Consider the following 22711-nt stretch of genomic DNA (forward strand, 5'->3'; position numbering starts at 1 on the left):
GTCCATCTTATGAATCCTGACTATGTTCCCAAACCATGCTGTGCACCTACCAAACTAAATGCCATATCTGTTCTTTATTTTGATGATAATTCTAATGTAATCTTGAAGAAATACAGGAATATGGTAGTAAGAGCTTGTGGATGTCACTGACAGTCTTCGCACGGACTCTGTGATCCTACCATGAACTTCCATTCTATCTTCCACACTTTCATGAACTACCTGACCTCGGAGAAAAAAAAAAACAATAATTGATGAACCTTTCAGAACACCATGTATGTGCCTTGGGCAAGGAAGGGGTGTGGGGACCACATGCTGGGGCATGGGCAAACCGTTGGGACTTCTTACACTGACCCTAATGCCATGGTGGCCACTCAGCCCTGCGGAGGCAGGGCGCACAAAGCAGCAATATGCCCACACAAGCTTTATTGGCTGGGACGGTCTTAATCTCACATAGCAGTTTGGCCTTAGCTGTTGCTTGGATGTATGCTGCAGTTTTACCAGATGGATCTCCCAACACCCAAACCAAGTGAGGTTTTTGTGAGGGGAGAAGACAAGGGGAGAAATAGGGAAGCTAGAGTAAAGAAAGTGGTGTTTGTTAGTACTTCAGACTTCAAGCATACATCTTGTACAAGGAAATATAAAATTCCTAAGCTTAGGAATTGCCTTTTGTCTAGAAGGACCAGTTACTACACCTAGACTGTTAGTCTCCTTCTGAAATATAACATGACAGTAAGCATCTTAAATTGTGCCAAAGCAAATATTTCAGTTCTCTTTTTCTCCAAGCACAGTTTAAGTCTGATCTTGCAAGCATAGGATGGTTTGGCTGCACCCCACATTAGAAAGACTTTATATACTTGTTCTTATGCAACTTCCTTCCACTCTTCACGTGGAGCTGCCTCATCTACTGCCACTTGCCTAGGAAGGAAGTCAGGACACTTCTACAGCTGTAATTCAGACAAAAGTTTAGGGGACATTCATTCTCTAACTGGACAATTTATTTGCAGGAAGACGGAATGTCAACAACACATACAAGTATTTGGCCAACCTTTCTCCCCTTCAATTCACGCAACTAACAAACTGGTATAAAGGATACATTTGCAGTGTAGCCACAGTTTGTCTAGCAGAAACTAATAGCAAATTGTTTTGATCAATATTAAACCTGTATCAAATGCACTTACCTCTAATACTTGCATTTAAAAGGCTTCTTGTAAATACGAGCTATAATTTATTGCACTTGTCACTGTATATTCATTGTGCTGTATCATTTATAGAAAGACTGCTTTTTTAAAAAGTTTTTATTTAGAAAAATCTCAGTGTAAACAATTGTACCACTTCGATTTTGTACAAGAAACTCATGAGATTGTGCTTCACTAGAAAGTTGTTAAAAACGCGATAATAAAGGCTTCCTTTAAGGCAGAAGTATATATATTGATCTAATACATCTGCCAGTACAACACTTGGTTTCACTGTGGCTTTTTCACCCTTACACATTTTAAGATTGAACAGAATCATAAGTTCTGGACAGACAGTGAAGTACCAGGAGCAACCCACTAATTTAAAAGTTCATTGTTGTTTTGCCTTTTTTAGAAAAAAAAAAAAACAACCACAACAACCCAGCAACCTGCTCCATATAATGGATGAAAATCAGCATCTTGACACATTAGTCAAATCAGCTTGCAGCCATCCTCATTCCATGAGTTTCTGTGTGGCATAATTCTGTCCTTGGTTTGCTGCTGTCACTGCATCGTGACAGTCTCTGCAGTGTAAATTCTTTGGCTTTCAATTATGTCTAACATGGAACATCTTATGCACCAAAGAACAGATCCATATTACAATCCAAGGCACCACAGGGTGCATGGTCCTAGCATTCAAACTTAGCAATGCTTACAGCTTGGAAAAAGGTTAAGGCTCAAGAGTGGGGAACTATTTGACACTACTACAGAACAGCTGAATAATAAAAGAAATGAAGCATCGTACTGCTTGTTGTTCTCCAAGTCGTCTAAGGAGCAGGTCAGCAAAAAGTCTAGATTCAGGCAAGGGTAGGAAATGCATATCATCAGCTCTGAAATTTAACCAATTGTTTAACATTAACAGAGCAGTTACAATAGCGCCTATTCACTGTGGCTCTGTGTAAGTAGAGCACAGTTACTCCTTCAGAGCTGGATGGAAACAGCCTACGAAAATCCACCTGACACATGTACACTATGGCATCAGTAATATACAGGCACATGTTACAGTACCATCACTTCCATTATGGCTAGACCTCCCATGCTGAGAGGATTAACAGGAGACAACCAGCTTGTGGTGGCCTGGTATCTTCCCAGGTGTGTGTGCGTGTGTGAGTGTGTGTTCAACCTCCTATGACTTTCCATTTCTTAACCAGCAGCTATATTAAGACAAATAGGTTTTAAGTACAGTTGTAGAGGCAAAAGTGACTTGACACAGATGTAACTTTTACCTTTCTAGCAACAGTGGGCTGTTTGCAGGGATTACTTTTTAATCAAATTGACCTGAAGACAAACATATTCTACTGCTGCCCTTAAGGTGGTTTTCTTGATGTATTTTAGTCTCAAAGGAAATTATTTACACTTCATTGTGGGAATGCAGAAATGCAGTTAACACTACAAATGCTGAAAATATTCTCAATTTGCACAGTAACTACTTGTTAGTTTTCCTTCACACACACACACAGAGGGAAGATACCAATGTTTAGTACATTCAATTTCCTAAAAACAAAGAAAAAAAATACCCACATCCCCCTCCCACCCCCTAAACACACTATTTGAAAATTAACAATAATTCAAATCCCTCAGCTATTGTAAAAAGACAGCCAGGGCTGGAGCATCCAGACTTTTATTACAGTTCATCCCTTGCCTGACGCAAGACAAAGCTATGCAGTGATTCAAGGTCTCTTGTTCCATTGTGTTCACTGACTTTCTTTCCACCTCGGAAAAGCAGAAGTGTAGGATAACCACGTACCTTCAAAAGACACACAGACACAAAAAAGAAAATTGTTACTGATGTCCAAACTCACTGGTATCCTTCACTTGTATTTTCCTTACTCTGAAAGCCACCAAACACCAATAAGCCATTTTAATTGGAAAAGAACAAACCCGAACATCACACCAGAACTTCCAATGCCAACCTGCAATTTCTGAACATTTATAAGTGAATAGGATGATACGTATTCCTTTAAGCTCTCAGAATGGCAGCTCTAGCCCTGTCTCTGTCTACCTACAAGCACCAGAAGACTTTTTTTCCCTTGGAACTGAACTTTGCATTGGCTGCTTTGGTGCTTTCATAGATAGAGGCTTCTTAAATTAGGGACTTAGCTTTATCCAACAATGAGAACAACCGAGTCTGAATAAACAGTCCAGGAAAGAAATGGTGTCACCAGGTGGTGTTCTGAACTACCACTTATTTTTTTGGCTAATAGAGAACACAGCTGCACTGTCACCAGGCAGCCACAATGCAGCAGCTGGCTTGGCTGCACACTGGAGCCGCTAACATTTGGTACACAATACTATCCCGTTCATTTCAGATCTTTCACACTTACAGAAAATTTGTTGCAGACATTACGTTCCACAGTGCAGTCTACTTCTGCTATTTTGACATCAGTCAAACCTGGAAATTGCTCTTTGGCAAGGTTCTCCCAAGTTGGAGCCAAGTTCTTACAGTGACCACACCTAGAAACAAAAGAGAGAGATTTGTTTAGCAGATACACCTTCCAGTTTATCTCTACTGTCTTGCTGCAATAGCTTTAAATTTTACTAGCTGCCTTTCCTATCCCCTAGTGAATTGGCCCTCCAACTCCCTTGCACTATTATGTCAGTAAATGAGGTAAGAACGGGTGATTTTATGTAAGTTTAGCACTGAAGGAGTTTCTGGCCTTTGTTAGTCTCATCTGGAATGGTATTCTGGATGTCGGTGCATGCACATTTTACCCTACAGAGGAATACAAAGCCCAATAAAGACAAGCACAGAGAATATTTAAATGAAAAAAAGGAAAAAAAAAAAAGCTTCTTAGAAACAAGCATGTTCTAAGACACAGAATGTCTGTAGTATAAATTACGTTTTCAGGTAGCACATGCCAGTTATGCTAAAGTTACAGAGCTCAAATTTAATTATTTAAATGAGATTTCAATTTCCCTATTAAATTTCTTCCAGTTCCTAACAACCTCCTCAACCAACATAGCATTGCCCAATGCCAGAAACTCAATTTTAATATAGGCATTTGTCATTGCAGATTCTGTTTTTATGAAACACTACAGCAGTTTAATGCACTTTTTCACTGAATATACCTTTCAAGTTTAACCCCTACCACTATACTTTCAGTTAGATCTGCAGTGGAACTGTTTGATTGTTAATAAGCCTCACTTAGCAGATGGAAAATAAAATAAAAAAAAAATACATCTAGCCTTATTCTGGTTTGCATTAAATAGAGAATGATTCCAGTTATATCATCAATAATACCAAAAAGCCTATTTCTGTTTTATTCCCTTATGTCTCTACAGTAACACGAGAATACGGTCCACACAGCACACACACTGAAACACTGGTGTCAAGAGAGAAAATGATACAGTAACATGGCAGGAACTATAGTAAAGTATTAATTTTGTTTATATTTTGAACTTGGCTTGGCCAAGTTCATAACTTGAACTTCTTACTGCCTTCAAGAAGAACTCCCAAAACACTTCAGCCTTTAAAGCTGCATTGCTCATTCTATTCTAACCCAGCTGCACCTTAATTGGGTTATTAAAACAGCCCTGTAATTGCCTCAAGGCTGGATCAGGGCATTTACAAAAATAATGAAAGATGTCTCTGCAGAAGTTTTCTTAATACAAGCCAGTGTATATTTAAACCACCTTAAAACACAGTGACAGTACAAAAGCATTTCTGACCATGCACAAAAATGACTAGAACAAGGTGGTTTTATGCTTACTATGCAAGTTAACTTTAATATTTATCCAAAACTAACTGAAAGACAAAACTAGCAAGCAATATAATAGTGTTTGCTACGTAAGCGGATCCACTTGGAAAAGGTCATTTAGATGCAGATCTAAAACTAGGCTACCAGCTACACAAATATAGGTAGCATTGTCCTAAATGGTAGCCTTCTGAACATTGCAGCCAGGGAGCACATGCTGGTTTAAGAATTAGATACTTTGCAGCCTAGGCCACCATTTCTCAGCCTGCCATCCACCACTGATCATATTTGTGAAATCCAGCAGCATCCTGTTAGAATCTCTGGGTTCAGAGATCAGACTAGAATCTCCTTTGTGCACAGGCGTAAACTGAATTTACCAGCCAGTTCTGGTGGTGTTGTAGCAGTACAGGCACAGACTTAGTCTCAGTTCCTCACAGGGTGCAGAAAACGTAAAGGGAGTGAAGAAAGAGCAGTAAATGTGAAGCGGGGGCAGTGGGGAGATGTATGGGCAGGGTACTTAACACAGTGGTGGCAGACATTTGGCCGCATTCAAAAGCAGATCTTTCAGACGTAAGAGAGCAGAGAAGTGGCTCTCAAGGAGCAAACCACACTGCGGTAAAAAGGGTGACAACACTGGAAAAGACTGCATCATTGAAATTATGTAAAATGACACCTTCCCTGGCACATCTTGCCCACAGTAAGAAACATATTCATGCCTACTGTCAAAGTTAAGCTGCAGTATTTTTATGCTCCTGAGGAATTTAAATATGGGTTGCATTTGCTTGTGTTGCTTTGCAATGGTGACCTTTAACCACCACAAAAGTTATTGTTTTTATTTTATACACTGTATTAATGGGATGGCTAGTGATGACATCAGAGATTTGTTATCATTCACATAGCGAAATACATCTTAATTTAATCTCTCCCCCTACACTAGGCTTCCTTCTATTGGCTAAGAGACTGGGCAATGGATGAGAAAGATGGCATGCAATTTTCATTAAATTAACTCCAGGCACAAATAAGATTAATCTATAAACCAGAGAGAGAAACTTAAAACTTTATTTTTGTCTGAGAAAGGGAATAGTAAGAAAAGGGAGAAAATAATTTCTTCTGAGTTTGTAATACCAAGGTCTTATACCAGCTTGCATCCCTGGTTCTGCTGGATATGCCAGTAATGGCAGATGCCAGACAGGACTTTCCTCCCACCAGTGTTTTCCATTGGGTGTCTATGCCTACACTATCTGCATTGGACATTTCTACCTTGGGTCATTATAAGAACATAATATTACATGGAATATGCTTTTAAGAACATCTCAAAATTGTCACTTGTGCAAATTAGATTTTTTGTCAGTTATTTGAACATTAGCAGGCAATCATCCGTAGCTCTGAAGTCTGTACCAGTTCACGGATGCTCAAATGAGGCTTCCAAGAGAAGCTGGCTGTAGCAGTAAAGAGCCCAAAGGCTGGCATGCTCTCCTTTCTCAACACTTGATTAGGATAAGGTGAGGGTAGCCTATCTCAAGGGATAGTAGCACGCTAAGCTTGCAAGGAAAGATCACCCCTCATTGTTTCCCAGCGTTACCTGGAGGGAGACACAGTAAAGCTTCTCTGTCAGCCTTTCCACAGAAAGAGATCCCAAGAAAGCTAAACCAGATTCAGCTTTTTTGCTCAACACACACATTCTTCAGTCAATTCATGTTTTAGATCCAGACAACAAACACAGTACTACACAAAACTCAAAGACCTACAGCAACTAATGCACTGACAGGACAGACCAGCAATGATCCTGAACAGCAACAGGTGTTGAAATCCTTACCATGGAGCATAGAATTTAATGAAAGTGATCCCCCTAGCAATGGTTGCATCAAAGTCTTTTTCAGAGAGAGAGAGCACTGCAGCCTGTTCGAAAAAAAAAAGAAAGAAGAGTGAAAATTTTTTGTATATATAGCATCAGCCAAATAAGCTTTTAGCTACCTGAAAGGGAAACTCCAACTGATAAGGATAACATTATTGACAATATAAACAAAATTAGCAGCAGCACATCTCACTTTAACCCCTTAGCTGCTTTCCTCCCTTAGGGAGATGTAGAAAATTGTGTATTTAACACTGAATCTCATCCATAATTGGAAAAATGAAACACCCTGTTTTCAGGGGATTTGCCTGTATCCAAACTTTTTTTTCGTTGGATAAAATTCACCCTCATTTTAATACACTATCATGCAAATGTTTCAAGGAACAACCCTGAGAGTTGGCTTAAAGCCTGTATTGGCCCTCTGAGAGTTTAATGAGGTATTCAAGGCATACTTGACAGCTGTTCTCCCTCTCCTAGATCCCTGTGCTGCAGGCATAGAAAAAACTGTTACTAGAAACACGTATTTGCCTGTCAAGAGGACATCACCACACTGCACTTGAATGGACGCCCAGAAGAGTTTTTACTCCTGATAACATCAGGAGCAGTGGCATGGGAGTAATGGGACGATAGCACATTGCTTGCAAACAGTCATCTCCTATGAGAGCGCAAAACCATAAAAATCTTCCTTTTTTCTGTGTGAGACCCTGAAGGGTGGGAGGGAATGGAAATAAATAAATAAACCTCATGCCTGTAAAAGTTTCAAATTCAAATGAAAGCAAAAGAAAAACAAGAGTGCAACCGACAGTATCACCAATTGTACTTTAAACCCAGTATGAGTTTTATGAAGAGAAGCCAAAAAGAAACTTGAAACTACGAATTATCCAGTATCCTTAAATATTTCTGTAAATAACTGTTAGTTGACGAGATTAAGTTATTCCATTAAGTGTTATTACCTCTAAAGAATTATTTAGAAATTATACTTTCTAATTATTAAATAGTCACAAATAATTAAATTAAGAAAAAATTAGCAGTAAATACGTATTATTCTATTTTGAATTTCCTGAATGGATATGTGAAACACATGTTCCAAACATAATTTACAATCTAAGATACCAAATCTGAACACATCATAAATAACACCTTCCAAGATCTGCACAGTAAAGTAAATTTCAAAGGTCTATAGATTACTATCAGAACAGCAACGTGAACTACATAACAAAAATAACTGATATCAAATAGCTCAATTTTAACTTGGTTTCTTAAGAAAAGTCACCTTATGCAATCATATAATCTGAGCATCTTCTGGTCACTCTAATTTAATCCATCTGGATAATTTATTATTAATTTTAGCAATGTCTGGCAGGAGAGAAGTTTCACAGACACAAAAGTACAGATTCCATGAAAGGGCTGGCAAGTACTTGGCCCATGTAAAATGAAGAATCCACATAGGGGCTCAACAAATTTGGAGTCAGAACTCATTGCTTTTGCTGCCTGTGGTTCCAGCTGTGGATTGCTGATGGCAAATGCAGTCCGTGTTTGCTGCCTACATGGGCTAGCCCCCCTCGTTTCAAAATTCAACGAAACAAAACCAGAACCAAGGTATCTGAAGATGAGCAAACCAAGAAATGGTGGCATCCAAAGCCGTGATGTAAAGCTGCAAAAACAAGTTGAGTCCTACACCGTGTCTACTATTATTTGGCAAAAAAATCCCCCCCCCAATCCTTTCCTGTTTGTATGTGTGCTGGTGCGTGCAAGGCATAAGTGGGAATTTGCATCACATGTGGTTTGTGTTATTTCTGTAAAAATAGAAAGACAACTAATTACTTTCTGCACTGTACTAACACCAGCTTGTTAGGATCTTCCAATATGAGGTCAATTTAAAAAAAAATAAATTTGAGGGGCATGAAAATTGCAAATCTGTGTTGTCTATAGTGTTTGGTAAGCCACATTATGCAAGATGAGTAATGCTGCTGGAAAAGTCAACTGGGAAAGCTAATATTCTCCAGTGATAAGCTGAATATAAACTGTACTTATATTAATAATATTAATGCTTTTTATTACGCAAGTTAGTTCTACATCACAAGTAAGTGTAAATCACCATCTCTTGTCTTCTAGGCAGAAGTATTTTTGTCACATTTCATGAAAAAGTATGCCTGAAAACCATCCCTAACCTCTCAGCCTCATCAATTTTACACTCATGGTAGCTCCCACAACTAGGATTGGTTTAAGCCTCCAAACCCAAGGAGTTTTCTGGTCACAGGACATGTTACCTTGCCACATTTAGATCAGTATTCATAATCTTTGCTTGTTTGTTGTTTCTGCAGATATAAGTATAGGACCCTGGCTCTTTTAAGGGGCTTAACAGCATGTACCATCCTCCTGGGTTCATCAGAGGATCTCACAAGAAACAGTCATCTCCATTGCAATGAAATACACTATTACACAGACCAAGGTAGCAGCAATTCCACAGACCAAAAATGACCACATTTATGCCACTCTACCTAAACAACTTATCGCAACCATAATAAAGGAACCAGATTTTTTTTTTCCTTCTCTGATCCATTAGGTTAGTAAAAGTATCACTAGGATTTATGGTCTGTTCCACTCATTAATTATTAAAAACATAACCAAGAAAGTATTTGGTACAGTTTACACCTAGGAACTGTCAAGCTCTCGGAGAAAGACAAACACATGGAAGACTCAGAGAAGCTGCTGAAACAGTTTAAATACTTTTAACATCACTACAGAGTCCTGGAAAACTTACCTCAACACGAGTGGGTTCTGCGGGTGGCTGCGGGGCGTCGGTGGGTTCAGCTGCTGGTGGTGACTCTTTCCCAGAGCTCTGTAGTTGTAAATCTACATATTCTTTTAAGGAATCGAAGTCCCTCTTCCCTTTGTACTGGTCACTCTACAATTATCAAATAGTTTGCAAGTGTGTATAAGCAGTTAATCTAGCAAATAAATAACTAGCAAATAAATAATTACCAGAAGAACATAAAACTGCCAAGTGCAGGCATATTCATAATAAATATTATTATTGAGTCATTAAACCTCTCCATGGCATTCCATTCACTCCACATCTTCAGGATTTGCCATAGATTCTCCTACCAAAAGGGAACAATCTAAAATTTCCTTGAAATGAATGGCATTTTAGAAATGGAGAACCAAATTCTAGAAAATGTTCCACTTTGACCTTCACCTCTCACTCTAGTCAATATTTGCACAGTTTTCTCTGCAAAAAATAGTACTAATTTCTCTGTTCAAAAGAAAGATCATCTCTTCGAGACATTACATATCCATTTTGGATAGAATTCTTGAGTTTCAGTCCCGTAAGGAGTGGAATGCAAGACATATCTCCTCTCACAGATGAGGAATACTCTTCAAGAAAAAACAATCTGCCATACACTGGAAGGGAGAACAGACATACCTTCAACTTTTTCCTGTATCTCTGGAACTCTTCATACATATTTTTCTTTTTTTTATTGTTGATAACGTTATTAGTAACTACAGCCACTTGCCCCACACTGGGTATAAATCAGAAAAGAATTATCATAGAATAGTTTGGGTTGGAAGGGACCTTAAATATCATCCAGTTCCAACCCTCCTGTGATGGGCAGCGACACCTCCACTAGATCAAGGCTGCCCAAGGCCCCATCCAGCCCGGCCTTGAACACCTCCAGGGATGGGGCAGCCACAACTTCCCTGGGCAACCTGTGCCAGCGCCTCACCGCTCTCACAGTGAAGAAATTCCTCCTATGTCTAGTCTAAACCTTCCCCCCTCCAATTTAAAGCCATTGCCCCTACTCCTATCACTACAAGCCTTTGTTAAAAGTCCCTGTCCAGTTTTCCTGTAGCCCCTTCAGGTACTGGAAGGTTGCTATAAGGTCTCCCTGGAACTTTCTCTCCTCCAGGCTGAACAACCTGAACTCTTTCAGCCTGCCCTCGTATGGGAAGTGCTCCAGCCCTCGCATCATCCTTTTAGCCCTCCTCTGGACAACTACAATGCAAGAAGCCTGCAGTTGCTTGAACATATCCACGTCAGCAGGGCAGGGTCGATGCCCATTCATTCCTCCTGGGTTTTCTGCTGATTCTAACCAGGAGGGATGATGTGACAAAGGGGATGATGGTATTACAGACAACAATGCTGGATGGCTGATGCGGTTCTCCTGTTCCCTTCTGCTTAACTCAACAGTATAATAGGAGCCAGAGAGATTTCCAGGAACTTCTGGGTCAGATTACTGGAAAGTTGTTGGGGTTGTTTTGTGGGGTTTTTTTAAAATATATTGTATCAGCCCACGAAGGAATACACGATTCCGGTGGCGGTATGCCACCAGGGAATACCACACTGCAAATGAAGAAAAGCCAGTTTGATGTCAACAGAAATATATTGTTAAGACTAATGGCCAAGATTCAGCTTTACCAAATAGAACAGTAGTGATCTGGCCTTTTTTCTTTCACTGCACTCTCGAATCAAGTAATTCCAAGCAACTCAAACTTCAATAATTACAAAGGGTCAAAAAAAAATCCCAACCTGGCTTGTTGAGAAAAAACACAGCTAAATTTTCTAGATCAAGATAGTATGGTTCCGGCAAGATATCTTGCCATCTCTAGCTATCTGAAAAATACAAATAAAACAGGTGGAAACCCATTCTGGAGAAACAGCAGAATACATCCCATTCTTCAGACTCATGTCACACGGAGACAAAAGTTTAACTTGCTGAAAACACCTTTAACCTTGGACATGCCACTATGTTTGTCAGCACCCCCTCAGCTTCCAATTCTGCTTCTGACATGTGCCAGGCACCTCTGCTCAATCAGTTACAAGGCTGTGTATTTCCTATGTGAATCGGGTTGGGATTAAAAAATCCAGGTGCTGCTTCATTTAAATTCCCTGGAGCGTCTGATCTCATAGGGGTGCTGTCACAAACCTCAGATGCACTGGTATTTATAGCCACTTTCTCTTTAGAGTGTCAGAAAATTGCCACAAACATCAGCCACTAAACCGAAATGAGTAGCACAACTTAGTGTCTCTTGATACTGTTCATTTTCAAAAAGGAACGGAAGATGAATGGGACCAAAAACCCAAACCCCTCAAAACTTAGTGAATAAGAGCTAACAGTTCTCTCCTCACAGACCTATTTTTGATATCCATTTAATTTATCTTGAAAGTGTGAAATACATGATAAGTAACACTAGTGTTTATATGCTTACATGCTGCTGTTCAAGCACATGGTATTTTACTTCCCCACAACTTAAGAATATTAGAATCATAGAATAGTTTAAGTTGGAAGGGAACTTAAAGATCATCTAGTTCCGAAGTCCATGCCATGGGCAGGGACACCTTCCACTAGATATGGCTGCCCAAGGCCCCATCCAACCTGGCCTTGAACACCTGCAGGGATGGGACATACCCAACTTTCCTGGGCAACCTGTGCCAGGGCCTCACTACTCTCATCGTTAAGAAATTCCTCCTTATGTCTAGTCTAAATCTGCCCCTCTCCAGTTTATACCCATTGCCCCTAGTACTATCGCTACAAGCCTTTGTAAAAAGTCCCTCTGCAGCTTTCCTGTAGGCCCCCTTCAGGTACTGGAAGGTTGGTATAAGGTCTCCCCCAAGCTCTCTCTTCTTCAGGCTCAACAACCCCAACTCTCTTAGCCTGCCCTCGTATGGGAGATGCTCATTCTCTGAATTGCTGCAAGGAAAAAACGTCATCTGGGCCCACAGGACTCTCACTCAGTGTCATGTGAAGTGTTCAGATTTAAGAAAGAAAATTTGCATCACTCAGCCATCACTGAGCAGATAGGCACCACTTGGAGATAAGCATCTTCTGATACGCACTGTGAAAATTACAAACTTTTTTATTATTTCTATTTCATCTACGGTTTTGTGTTCCATAGGAGATAAGGTATTAAGATAGAGTAAACCTAGAATTCTCTCACATAACAGCATAATGGGAGATACTGCTTACACATTTATGAACATCATACCACTTATTTGCAGAGCACAAAGAGCAAAAAACTAACTTTTACCTGTGAACAAAATACACCTTTTCCACTACCTGACTGAACATCCAACAACTTTTCTCTCACAAGCAGACTTTCGTATATACCCACATGATCTTTTTTCCCCATGATGCAGTAAGGTCCAAGCACTGTTCAAATAAAAAAGTTTGAGTTTGCAGACTCACCTTTTCACCATTCTTAAACCAAAGGAGAGTGGGATAGCCACGAACTTGGGTTTCAGAGCAGACTTCATAATGCTGGGTACAGTCAACCTACGTTTTTAAGAAAAAATATAAACCCCTCAGTGCATAAAATAAACATACAATAAGTATCATAGCCTCCCTTTTGTATAAAATCTCAGAAACACACAGGAACAAGCAATGCATGGCTTGGCAAAACTCCGTCCCAAGTACTGTGTTGAGAATGATTATGTCTGCCAGCCAAATAGTGGTTTTGTTGAATAATTGAGAGGCTTTGTGTGTGTTTGTTTGGGGTTTTTTTAGGAGGGATCAGGGAGGGAGGTATGGATATAAGTAGTAACAGTTACAAAGAACAATGAAGACTTAATTAAATATTCAAATTAAAAACTACTTGGTATTCTCAGTGAATATAATCACTGTATGGACAATAAGACACAAAATACTAATGTGAGAGAGAGCTTTATAGTGAAGATATATTGGCTCATCCATTTTTTAAAAGACTACTCTTTAATGGCTTCAGAAGACATGTCAACAGCTAGCAAGTTAACTTTACTCCAAGGGAAGTTCTGAGAGCATAGCAGCATTCAATTCTAACACATCATAAACCAATCTGTTAAGTTATCAGTTCTTTTTTCTGTTCCAAAAAAGATCATAAACTGACAACTTCAGCACTGAACCCTTTGCTCGAGAGAGCACTGAGATTTTGAATTTTACATTAAAAACACTGTGCTAGAGATCACTGAAGATCAATTCTAAAGATTAAACAGCATCCTGCCAGTAAGTATCATTGCTGTTAAGACACTATTCCCTCACATTACACGAAGGTCATGGTCCAGCCTTCTTAGAAACAGTTGTGTTTCCTGTTTACTTACAGAATTACAACTTTAGCCAAGACAACTTAAAATAGTTTCACAAGGTACACAGTTACACAAAATTGACTAGGAATCAAAACAGATCTTCATGGCAACTATCAGTAATAGTAACTGCAAACAGAACAGAAAACTGAATAAAACAGAGACTTTGGACATTTTTTGTTTATTTTTCGCTGAGTATCAGAGAATGGTAACTTCCAGAAGACACTTCAGCTATGCAAGGATTTTATAAGACAGCAAGCAAGGTTCTCAAACTATATCAGCAGATGCAACGTTTGGTACAGATAGCATTGAAGGAGCAATAGCCTCTGATATTTTATTCTGAGAGGCAATCTAATTTTATATCCACCAGGTCTCAAAATTTTCTTTTTACATATATGCGTGTGTCTTTGACTGAAGTTCAACTATGCTGATCCGCTTTCTACATCTACAGCATACCTGAATTGCCAAATTTTCAAAAGCATTAAAAATAAAAATAATTACAAAAAAAAAAAAAGTCAAGCTTATCACCTCCAGCAAAAGCTGAAAGTGCTGTGAGGGCAGAGGCAGGGGAGATAACTGGGTTTTAATCGCTCTGCAGGACTGACAACACTGTTAACTGTTACGCAGTCTTTCAGGTCAGTTGAACCACTCTGAAAGCTTAAGCACATGTATGTTGGGTCCAGTCAGTTTTCCACCATTGGCAAATACAGAGGGATTCACATCATGAGCCACCTGGACTTAGGTATGGGTCAGCAAATAAAGCCAGCAACTGCAATTGCCAGACCACCTCCATACCTCTGCACAGAAGTCACTCCACGTACAAGTAACAAGCTCCCATGGTAAATACACCACAGAACCTGGTTATCAACCCTAAGGGAAATAGTAAAGCAGGACAAGATATCAGTTTTTAAGGTGGAAGACCCCCTGAAACCTTTAATAAGTTCTATGGGGGTAGAAAAAAAAAATCCCAACCAATAAAGAATTTACCCTAAGGAGTCCTGTAGGTCTAAAGTTTGTTAAGGAATTCAATGTTATTAAGAGCAAATTAGAAGTCACTTTCCCACTCAAAATAAATACTGAAGTCTATCAAGTTCTGACAAAGGGGAAACAACATAAAAACCTCAAAATATCATTCCCTGCAGGTAAATATTAAACATATTCCCAGCTGTTTCTGAAACACAGGAAGCTAGCTGTGTTTTTAACAAGTCCTTGCTTAAAATGAGGGAGTCCTGTCAACAGTGGATGTGTGAGAAAAAACATAACCGTCCCAAAATTAGAATAGAAACTATGACTATAAAAGCATTTAAGAAGTGACAAACAAAACAATTGTTATTTGCAAATCACGGCACAAAACCCATGATACATGGCTGCAACATTCATTCTCACAAAACACATTTTCACACTAAGAGCACTTTGCCTACCTTGCCAATCTTGACAGTTTCTGAATGCTCAAAGGCCTGAGCCAGCTGTTCCCAGGTTGGGGCCAAAGCCTTGCAATGACCGCACCAAGGGGCAAAGAATTTGATAAAGTGATTACCTTTTAAGTCAAAGGAAGGAAAAAAAAAAAAAAAGAAAAGAAAGAAAAAAAAGATTTAACTCATTTGGGATTAATTTGGCTGCAATTAAAGACTAGGTATTAATCTCAAACTGCAAATTTATCATGGTATTTCCTGAGTTAAAGATAGGAAACACTATGAGTCAAAGGCCAGGACAGAATACTTTGGCAATTAGGTTTTTAATACTGTATGCAGTCCCACAGTGTTGCCAATTTCCCTGAAAATCCAAACAGCTTCACAACCTCAAGCCAAAAAAGAAAGAGATATTAAACCTGGTATTTTTAATCTAACCACTTGCTACACGGTATAATCTTACCATGCCAATCACTTGGCCTATTGCAGAGCAGAAAGAACCACCCAGGAACTATGTATTTATATCAGCATAAATGAGAGTAAGTATTAGACTTCAGCTTAAACGTCTCTTAGGGAACACCACTGCATTAAATCCACGAACTAACTAAACAATTTTGTTCAGCTTTCCATTTTCCTTTTTCTGCCCTGCTCTTTGTATTTTCATGTCAATTATTCAGAAATCACTACTTTTAGTAGATTTTTGTGGTGTTTTATAGAGACAGTGTCTGCACTATATCCTAATGATGTTTAGTTTAAAAGTATAATCTTAATTGCAGAAATATGTAATTTCCTTCAATTAAGATTACTATTAATTTAAGATGTTGCCCACTTTTGCACACATCAAGGCAAGGTTCTGTTAATAAGGAATAAAAAATAATTTACTTAAAATAAGTAAAAAAATAAATCAAATTAATTTGAAGGAAATGCCAGCACCTGGAGAAAAGCTCTTTTAAACAGAATTATTCATAATCCTTTGAAGACTGCTTTGGGCCTAATATTACTAGAATTCATTTCTAGTTTGAGGGCTTGTTCACAAAAGGAGGTCAGAGGAAAGACATCACAAAATAACTAGGAAATGTAAACTGTACTCTAACTCTAGCTTTCCTGGTCTGCACATGGAAGATTTTCAAACTGATTGACACGGTTTGCTTTGTTCAAGTGAACTGCAAACTAAAATTTCTCAAGTATTAATAAGAACATCTAATCAAAATCAGCTATTCTATACCACATGCTCTGATATACCCTCCTCCTCAACAGAAAAAAAATTATTTTTTTTTTTGCCCAAGTGCACCAAAAAGGTAAAGGGAGATTTTTCAAGAACAAGTCAACCTTCCAGCTGGAAATGCTAAGCCTCCTGCTAAATCTAAGCATTTAACTTCTTGTAACTTAAGTCAAGAGAGGACAACAGCTTCACAAATTATCATAAATCAGCTCAACCATCAGATGTGACCATAAGAGTATTTCCTCTCTCAACACCAATGAATAAATAATAAAAATATTATTAATAGCATTAAAACATTTACGCATACACTAAACTTAAATATCTTCTCAGACTGTAAAATTGTTTAATGCTTAGGAGCTCCCTGATGGCTTAGAGGAGAATCCACAGAGAATGTTGATGTAATTCTGTTCTAAGCCACACAGGCTGGACGATTTTAAGTTAGCTGCACAAAATGCTCTTCTACACTTGAAAATATTTCAAATCAGTTAATGGCTACCTTAAGAAGCTCTAGTATCTACCTCACTGGTTCCTTGTATGGGAACAGATAGTTAATGTAATCCAACCTTTGTTTCTGGGAAAACAGATAGAGATGGTAGGATCATCTGCTGTTATAGCAGCCCAAAGTTTGTATTGTAAGATTTTACTCATTCTTTACAAAATCCAGTATGTTGGGGGCAAGATTCCCCATGGTAGGTATCACTCCTGGCATTAATTTTAAAGCTTCCAGACAAAGTATTTTTTTTAAATGGCCGAACAGGTGAAGTGTTTGCACACATTAAATTCTGGAGGAAGGAAGCTAAACGACATCAAATAAGGGGGTCAGACTGAAGTGGAATAGAGGCAGTAAGGAGGAAGTGAGTGGATTATATTTATCCAGAACAGCAGCCTGGGAGTAAAAACAAGCCCAGACCTAGGGAAAGAGGAAACAGGAACTGCAAAACCACAAAGCGAGTGGCAAGGCTGTGACTGAGCAAGGAACTAAGGGAAAAAGACAATTTAGTTATGCAAGTCCCACTATCTTCTTTCATGTGATTAGGGGCCTTAATTTTATTGCCTTCTGAGCGTAGTGCCGTTCTTAAACTTTTTCATGGTGCGTAACAGGTAATTAAGCTACTGCATTTTTATACAGTCTGTATTTTCATCCTCTTTCACTAGATATTACTGGAAAATGTAAGTGTGAAGGAAGTACTAACTAACATTTGTGTTGCAGATTTCCTACTACAGGTGTCTCTGTATGCCAGGTATCTCTTGCTTATGAAAAACACAACAGTTACCTTCTGCTATGTGCATCTTGAAATTGTCTGCTGAGAGTTCATACATTCCTTGCTTAGCTTCAGGGGCTTTTGGTGGTTCCACATTTGATTCTGTAACCTATTAATGAGAAAAAGTAACTTTTATTTGTCTTGTACAGTGAATACATGATATTTCATTCCTGTATCCCACCATTCTGTGGCCAACCCTGTACTCTGAAATTTTAAATTCCTAAAGCAACATCCTTATTTAGCTTGATTCAAGTATATAATATTTCCAAACAAAAAAGAACTACCTGAATGCAAATTGTGAAAAAGACTACCCAGAAGAGTGCTATCACAGTCATTGGAATAACAGAGTCCTTCACCGTGCTGTCATATAGTCACAGAGCACAGTAATTGCCATGTCATTCATCACATCCCCATACAGCATTACACTCAGATCACATAACAGCTCCCCCGTAGCATCACCCATCCACCACACCTGCCATCGCACCAGTTTCAGCGGTCTTGGGTCTATTTACAAATAGGTAGTGAAAAAGCTGTTTTTCTGCTCCCCTAAGGCCAGAAGGGGGTACCTAATAGTTCCCTGAAGACAGCAACGATGGGGAAAAAAGCAAACACTTTATAGGTATAACTTGCAGCAAGCCCACTGGCACTTCAGTAAAAACACGTGACTACTTTCTAGACACTAGAGTCAGCTTTTTAAGAACCTCAAAGTACATTTCTTAGAATAGCTTAGCACTTAATATTTAATTATTAAAAATATCACGATTATGGTAAAAATAATCATGTTCTAACTGTGATTCAGCAATCACTAAAGATTTATATTGATTAGAAACAGCAATCACAAATTTACTTTTAGGCAAGGCTTGGCTACTATATGCAAGTGCTACTCCTGAAATCAAGGGGCTTCCTAGTGATGGTATTAGCTTAACTTACCTGATTATTTAAAATCCTTTCTTTAGGCTACAACATTATCAGATAATAACTGAGCTAAAGATAGCATCCACATTTTAAGTAGTAATTAAGCTCAACACAAATGCAATTTATAATGTATTATAGATAAATTGCTTCTCTTATCCTAGAAATGTGACCTAGAGGTGTCAATTGAATTGACTTGTATTTTAAACTGTCAAAATGCTAAACACTAGAAACTGCATTATGTACTGTAGTTTTGAATACAGGAAACAAACATCAGGTCACAAGATGACAGTTTTAACCACTTTTCTGAGTTACATGGATGCTGTTCCATATTATTATCATCACCTGACTTCTATCGTCAGGAGCAGATTTCCTCCTGGAAGATGAAGCCTAATATATAGAAATGATAGATAAAAAAAATCTGCAGAAGGGAATATTTGCTTTCCTTATTTCCTTTTCACTTACAGGTGGTTCCTCATTTAGCTTCTCCAACATCCACTTTTCCAGCGCCTGGAAGTCCCTAGGGCCTTGGTATTTCAGAGGTTCTTGTCCTGGTTTAAGCAACTTTAGTCTAAAGGATCAAAACATAGAAGAGAGTGAGGCAAAAATTTCCACACAGGAAACATTCTCTGAAAGCTAACATGCTTTGCTAATCCATAGCAATGCAGCTCCAGCAGCAGTAACAGCTCTCTTGACTATTAGCATCAGCATCAGGCATCTTCCTCAACTTAAAGGGTCATGTCTGAAAGTTAGGACACTTTTTCATTGCCCTATAACCTTTTAGAGGCGATCTTAAAAATAGTGAAAAGAAATACCATGTTAAAAATCAACATAGCCTAATGCTATTGCTTTGATCAATAAGCAAGCGCAAGTAAAATACTGCAGTGTTCAGTTCTAAGGTTAATCATTCGTTTTGCCTATGAATCCTATTCCCGTTTGTCAAAAAGCTTCAATTTTGTTTCATTTGTCACTCTCCATTGCTGAAGGAAAAAAACTCAATGCCTGTTTTCTCAGGAATTTCTTTTCCACATTTCCTTCATTGACTGCTCTTGGAAAGTAAGACTTTTCACATGCTATTAAACTTCTTGAAAATATGCTGAAACAAGTCAATAGGTCAAGGAGATAAGTGACTGCTTGTGGGGATTCCTACCTGAAAGGAAGTTGTGGAGAAGAGGGAGCTGGCCTCTTCTCCCAAGTGACAGGATAAGAGGGAATGGCCTCAAGCTCCCCCAGGGGAGGTTCAGGCTGGACATCAGGAAAAAATTTTTCACAGAAAGGGTCATCGGGCACTGGAACAGGCTGCCCAGGGAGGTGGTCAAGTCACCTTCCCTGGAGGTGTTTAAGGGACGGGTGGACGAGGTGCTGAGGGGTATGGTTTAGGGAGTGTCAGGAATGGTTGGACTCGATGACCCAGTAGGTCCCTTCCAACCTAGTCATTCCATGATTCTATAATTCAAGAATTCATTTATATAACATTTAATAATTGCTACCAAAACTTCTCCATAAACCACCTAAGGCTTGTACTATTAAATATTTAACTAAACAATGGAAATATATCTGGTAAAGGGGCAATATTGACTTCTGACCTAGTCTTACTTGTTAAAGCAAATCACAGTTCCAGTTACTACTGTCACCTAGTCCTCAGTTCCCCTTGCCAAGCTATCATTTTGTAATGCTTTTTCTTTTTCTTGTTTTTCTCTCTTCTTGTTCCAGTAGGAAAAGAAATGAATGTATGAAAGTGTTGAAAAAACACATAATGCAAATGCATCCAAAAGAGATAGGAGCTCCCATTGTCTTTCTAAAGGCATTCTTGAACATTCCTTGCAATGACAGAAAGTCAAATTTTTTTTTTTTGGGGGGGGTAGCAACTTTGTAATAAGAAGGAAAAAAACCAAAAATTAAACAGAAGAACATCTAAAACAAACTTCAAATGTATTGCTATGAGGTGTAACGAGAAAAAAAACATACAGCTCCAAGAGCCATCTGCACCTTTATTTTCTCCAAATGAGGTAAGTTTTCTCTAGTTCAGTTGAGACAGTATTTGCAGCACCAAATAATTCTGAGACAACAGGGAACTTCTCAGCCAATTTTACTCTCACGAGGATGGAAAGGGAATGAAGCCTTTCCTTTGATGGGTGTTTGGAAAAGCAGTGGGTGTTTGGAAAAGCAGCGTAGGGATCAACACATCCTGGACTTGCGACAATCCCTCTGTCCCTGAGGAAGCTGTGAAATTTCCCTTGCTGGAGACTTTTAGAAACAGGCTACTTAAATACCGACTTAGACAGGAAGAGAATTTATATGATGAATTCCCCTTCTTCTCTATATTTCTGTAAGTAGCAGGTGACTGCCTTATCATTTACACTTTTCAAGTAGATGAAAGTGAACATTAACTATTCCTAGATATTCGACGACCTTAAAAAGGAGGAGAGGGAGAAGCAATTACATCTCCATTCATTTTTTTTTTCTTATCCAAAATCTCTGCCACTCTTTCTGTTTTACAAGGAACAGCACCACAATATAATCTATTCAAATACGCAAAGACAACCAACACTTACTTTTGGGGATATTAAAATATTTGGGTTGTAAAACCCATTGTTTCTTGGTATTTTTAGTGGAACTATGCCACAAACTGCCCTTAAGGAAAATACCTATTTCAACAAGGACTTTGCTATTTATAACTCTCAACTTCTACTCAGATGCACACATATGCGTCAAAGTGAGTGCAGCCAGGAGTGTATGTCAAGTTCAGGCTGTTGCTGGGGTCAGCAGTAACGCTAGACAAAGTGAGCAAGCAAAGTAAACTGGAAAACACAGGCTGTGGAAGGCCTACAGATGATTACATTCTCCACTTATCCCTACTAAGATGAGTAACTAGTAAAGCAGTAGAAATGATCCCATCCATTTTTGCAAGAAGCTTTAAAGAACTCACAAGAAAAAAAAATCTCTTTGCTACTTTTCAGCAGAAAAAAAAAGAGCACATGTATCCAGCCCAAAAGCACTATCTAGGCTGACCTGTCATAGATGCTCTAGATCACATTCTGCTTATCAAAGCTGAGGTAGTAAGGCACACATCCTTCGTAACTGGATTGGAGTTTAACAACCTTAAACTCCAAATTAATTTTTCCTAGACTAATATAAGCAAAATTACCTATCAAGACTGTACAATACCACCACTGTTACGCTAAGTGATACTACTAATTTATCATTTTATGAGCATCAAGTGCACTGAAAAATTTAAGAGCAGATCACCTATACACTCATTCTGAATGCTGCACTGTACTGACAAACTTGTGACAAGTTATTTTTAGAAGTACCACTGCCAGAAACCAGCTCTGTGATGCATAACATGGCTGTATAATGTACTGTTGCTTGAGAAAGAGGTACTCTCAGAGAAAAGAAAAGTACAATTCTGGACTTAATTTAAACACAGACATCTTCCAAGACACAAAACAGTTTCTTTAAAAAAAAAATAAGAGAGTAGTATGTATCACATGATACTTGGCAACAACGTAAAAAGGCTTAAAATGAACATATGAGGTCCAAAGGGCTAGAAAGAAATCCACCAAAAATATAACTTAGAAGTTAACTTCAACAAATTGGCAGAGGATCATGGAAAACTAAAAAAGAAAGAAATAGGAGCAGACATCCTTTTATACTTACGTAGGGTATCCTCGGACGCCAAATTCAGAGCACAGTGGAGTATCTGTAGTACAATCCACTTTAACAACATAAACCTGTGGGTTTTCCATGTTGTTGTATTTATCTCCCAAATCATTCCAAGTTGGCTGCAAACGCTGACAATGTCCACACCTGTGACAGAAGGAACACAATATTTACTTAATAGCTGCTTTAGAGGGAAATGAGTCTATGGAAAAGTCATACATAGAATGGCCAGCGATTTTGATAAATTTAGAAACAGTTAAGCCTGCAATCTTCCATACTCAAGCACTGTTACATTAAGCAACTGTGAATACTATTAAGAATTGTAAGATGCTGCTAACACACCCTATAAAATAGTCAAGAGATGAGAACTCCTTGCTACTATCCTTTTATGTAACAAAGACTACTGA

General features: G+C 38.6%; 2 protein-coding genes across 2 annotated transcripts in view; one reads left to right on the plus strand and one right to left on the minus strand.

Annotated features, from left to right (window-relative positions):
• Positions 1-2979, plus strand: part of BMP6 (bone morphogenetic protein 6) — a 96731-nt gene extending 93752 nt beyond the window's left edge. Inside the window, exon 7 of the mRNA XM_009564178.2 lies at positions 1-2979. Within this exon, the coding sequence (XP_009562473.2) occupies positions 1-150 (150 nt within the window). The 3' untranslated portion in view covers positions 151-2979.
• The window catches only part of TXNDC5 (thioredoxin domain containing 5), a 27081-nt gene continuing 5347 nt past the window's right edge, over positions 978-22711 (minus strand). Inside the window, exons 2-10 of the mRNA XM_054058321.1 lie at positions 22302-22451; positions 19107-19212; positions 17742-17838; positions 15258-15373; positions 12968-13054; positions 9544-9687; positions 6744-6826; positions 3557-3686; positions 978-2979 (exon numbers count right to left, since the gene is read on the minus strand). Coding sequence (XP_053914296.1) covers positions 2857-2979; positions 3557-3686; positions 6744-6826; positions 9544-9687; positions 12968-13054; positions 15258-15373; positions 17742-17838; positions 19107-19212; positions 22302-22451 — 1036 coding nt within the window. The 3' untranslated portion in view covers positions 978-2856. The remainder of the gene's footprint in view (positions 2980-3556; positions 3687-6743; positions 6827-9543; positions 9688-12967; positions 13055-15257; positions 15374-17741; positions 17839-19106; positions 19213-22301; positions 22452-22711) is intronic.

This window comes from Cuculus canorus, chromosome 2, assembly GCF_017976375.1.
Source record: "Cuculus canorus isolate bCucCan1 chromosome 2, bCucCan1.pri, whole genome shotgun sequence".
In the NCBI taxonomy this organism is placed as follows: Eukaryota; Metazoa; Chordata; class Aves; order Cuculiformes; family Cuculidae; genus Cuculus; species Cuculus canorus.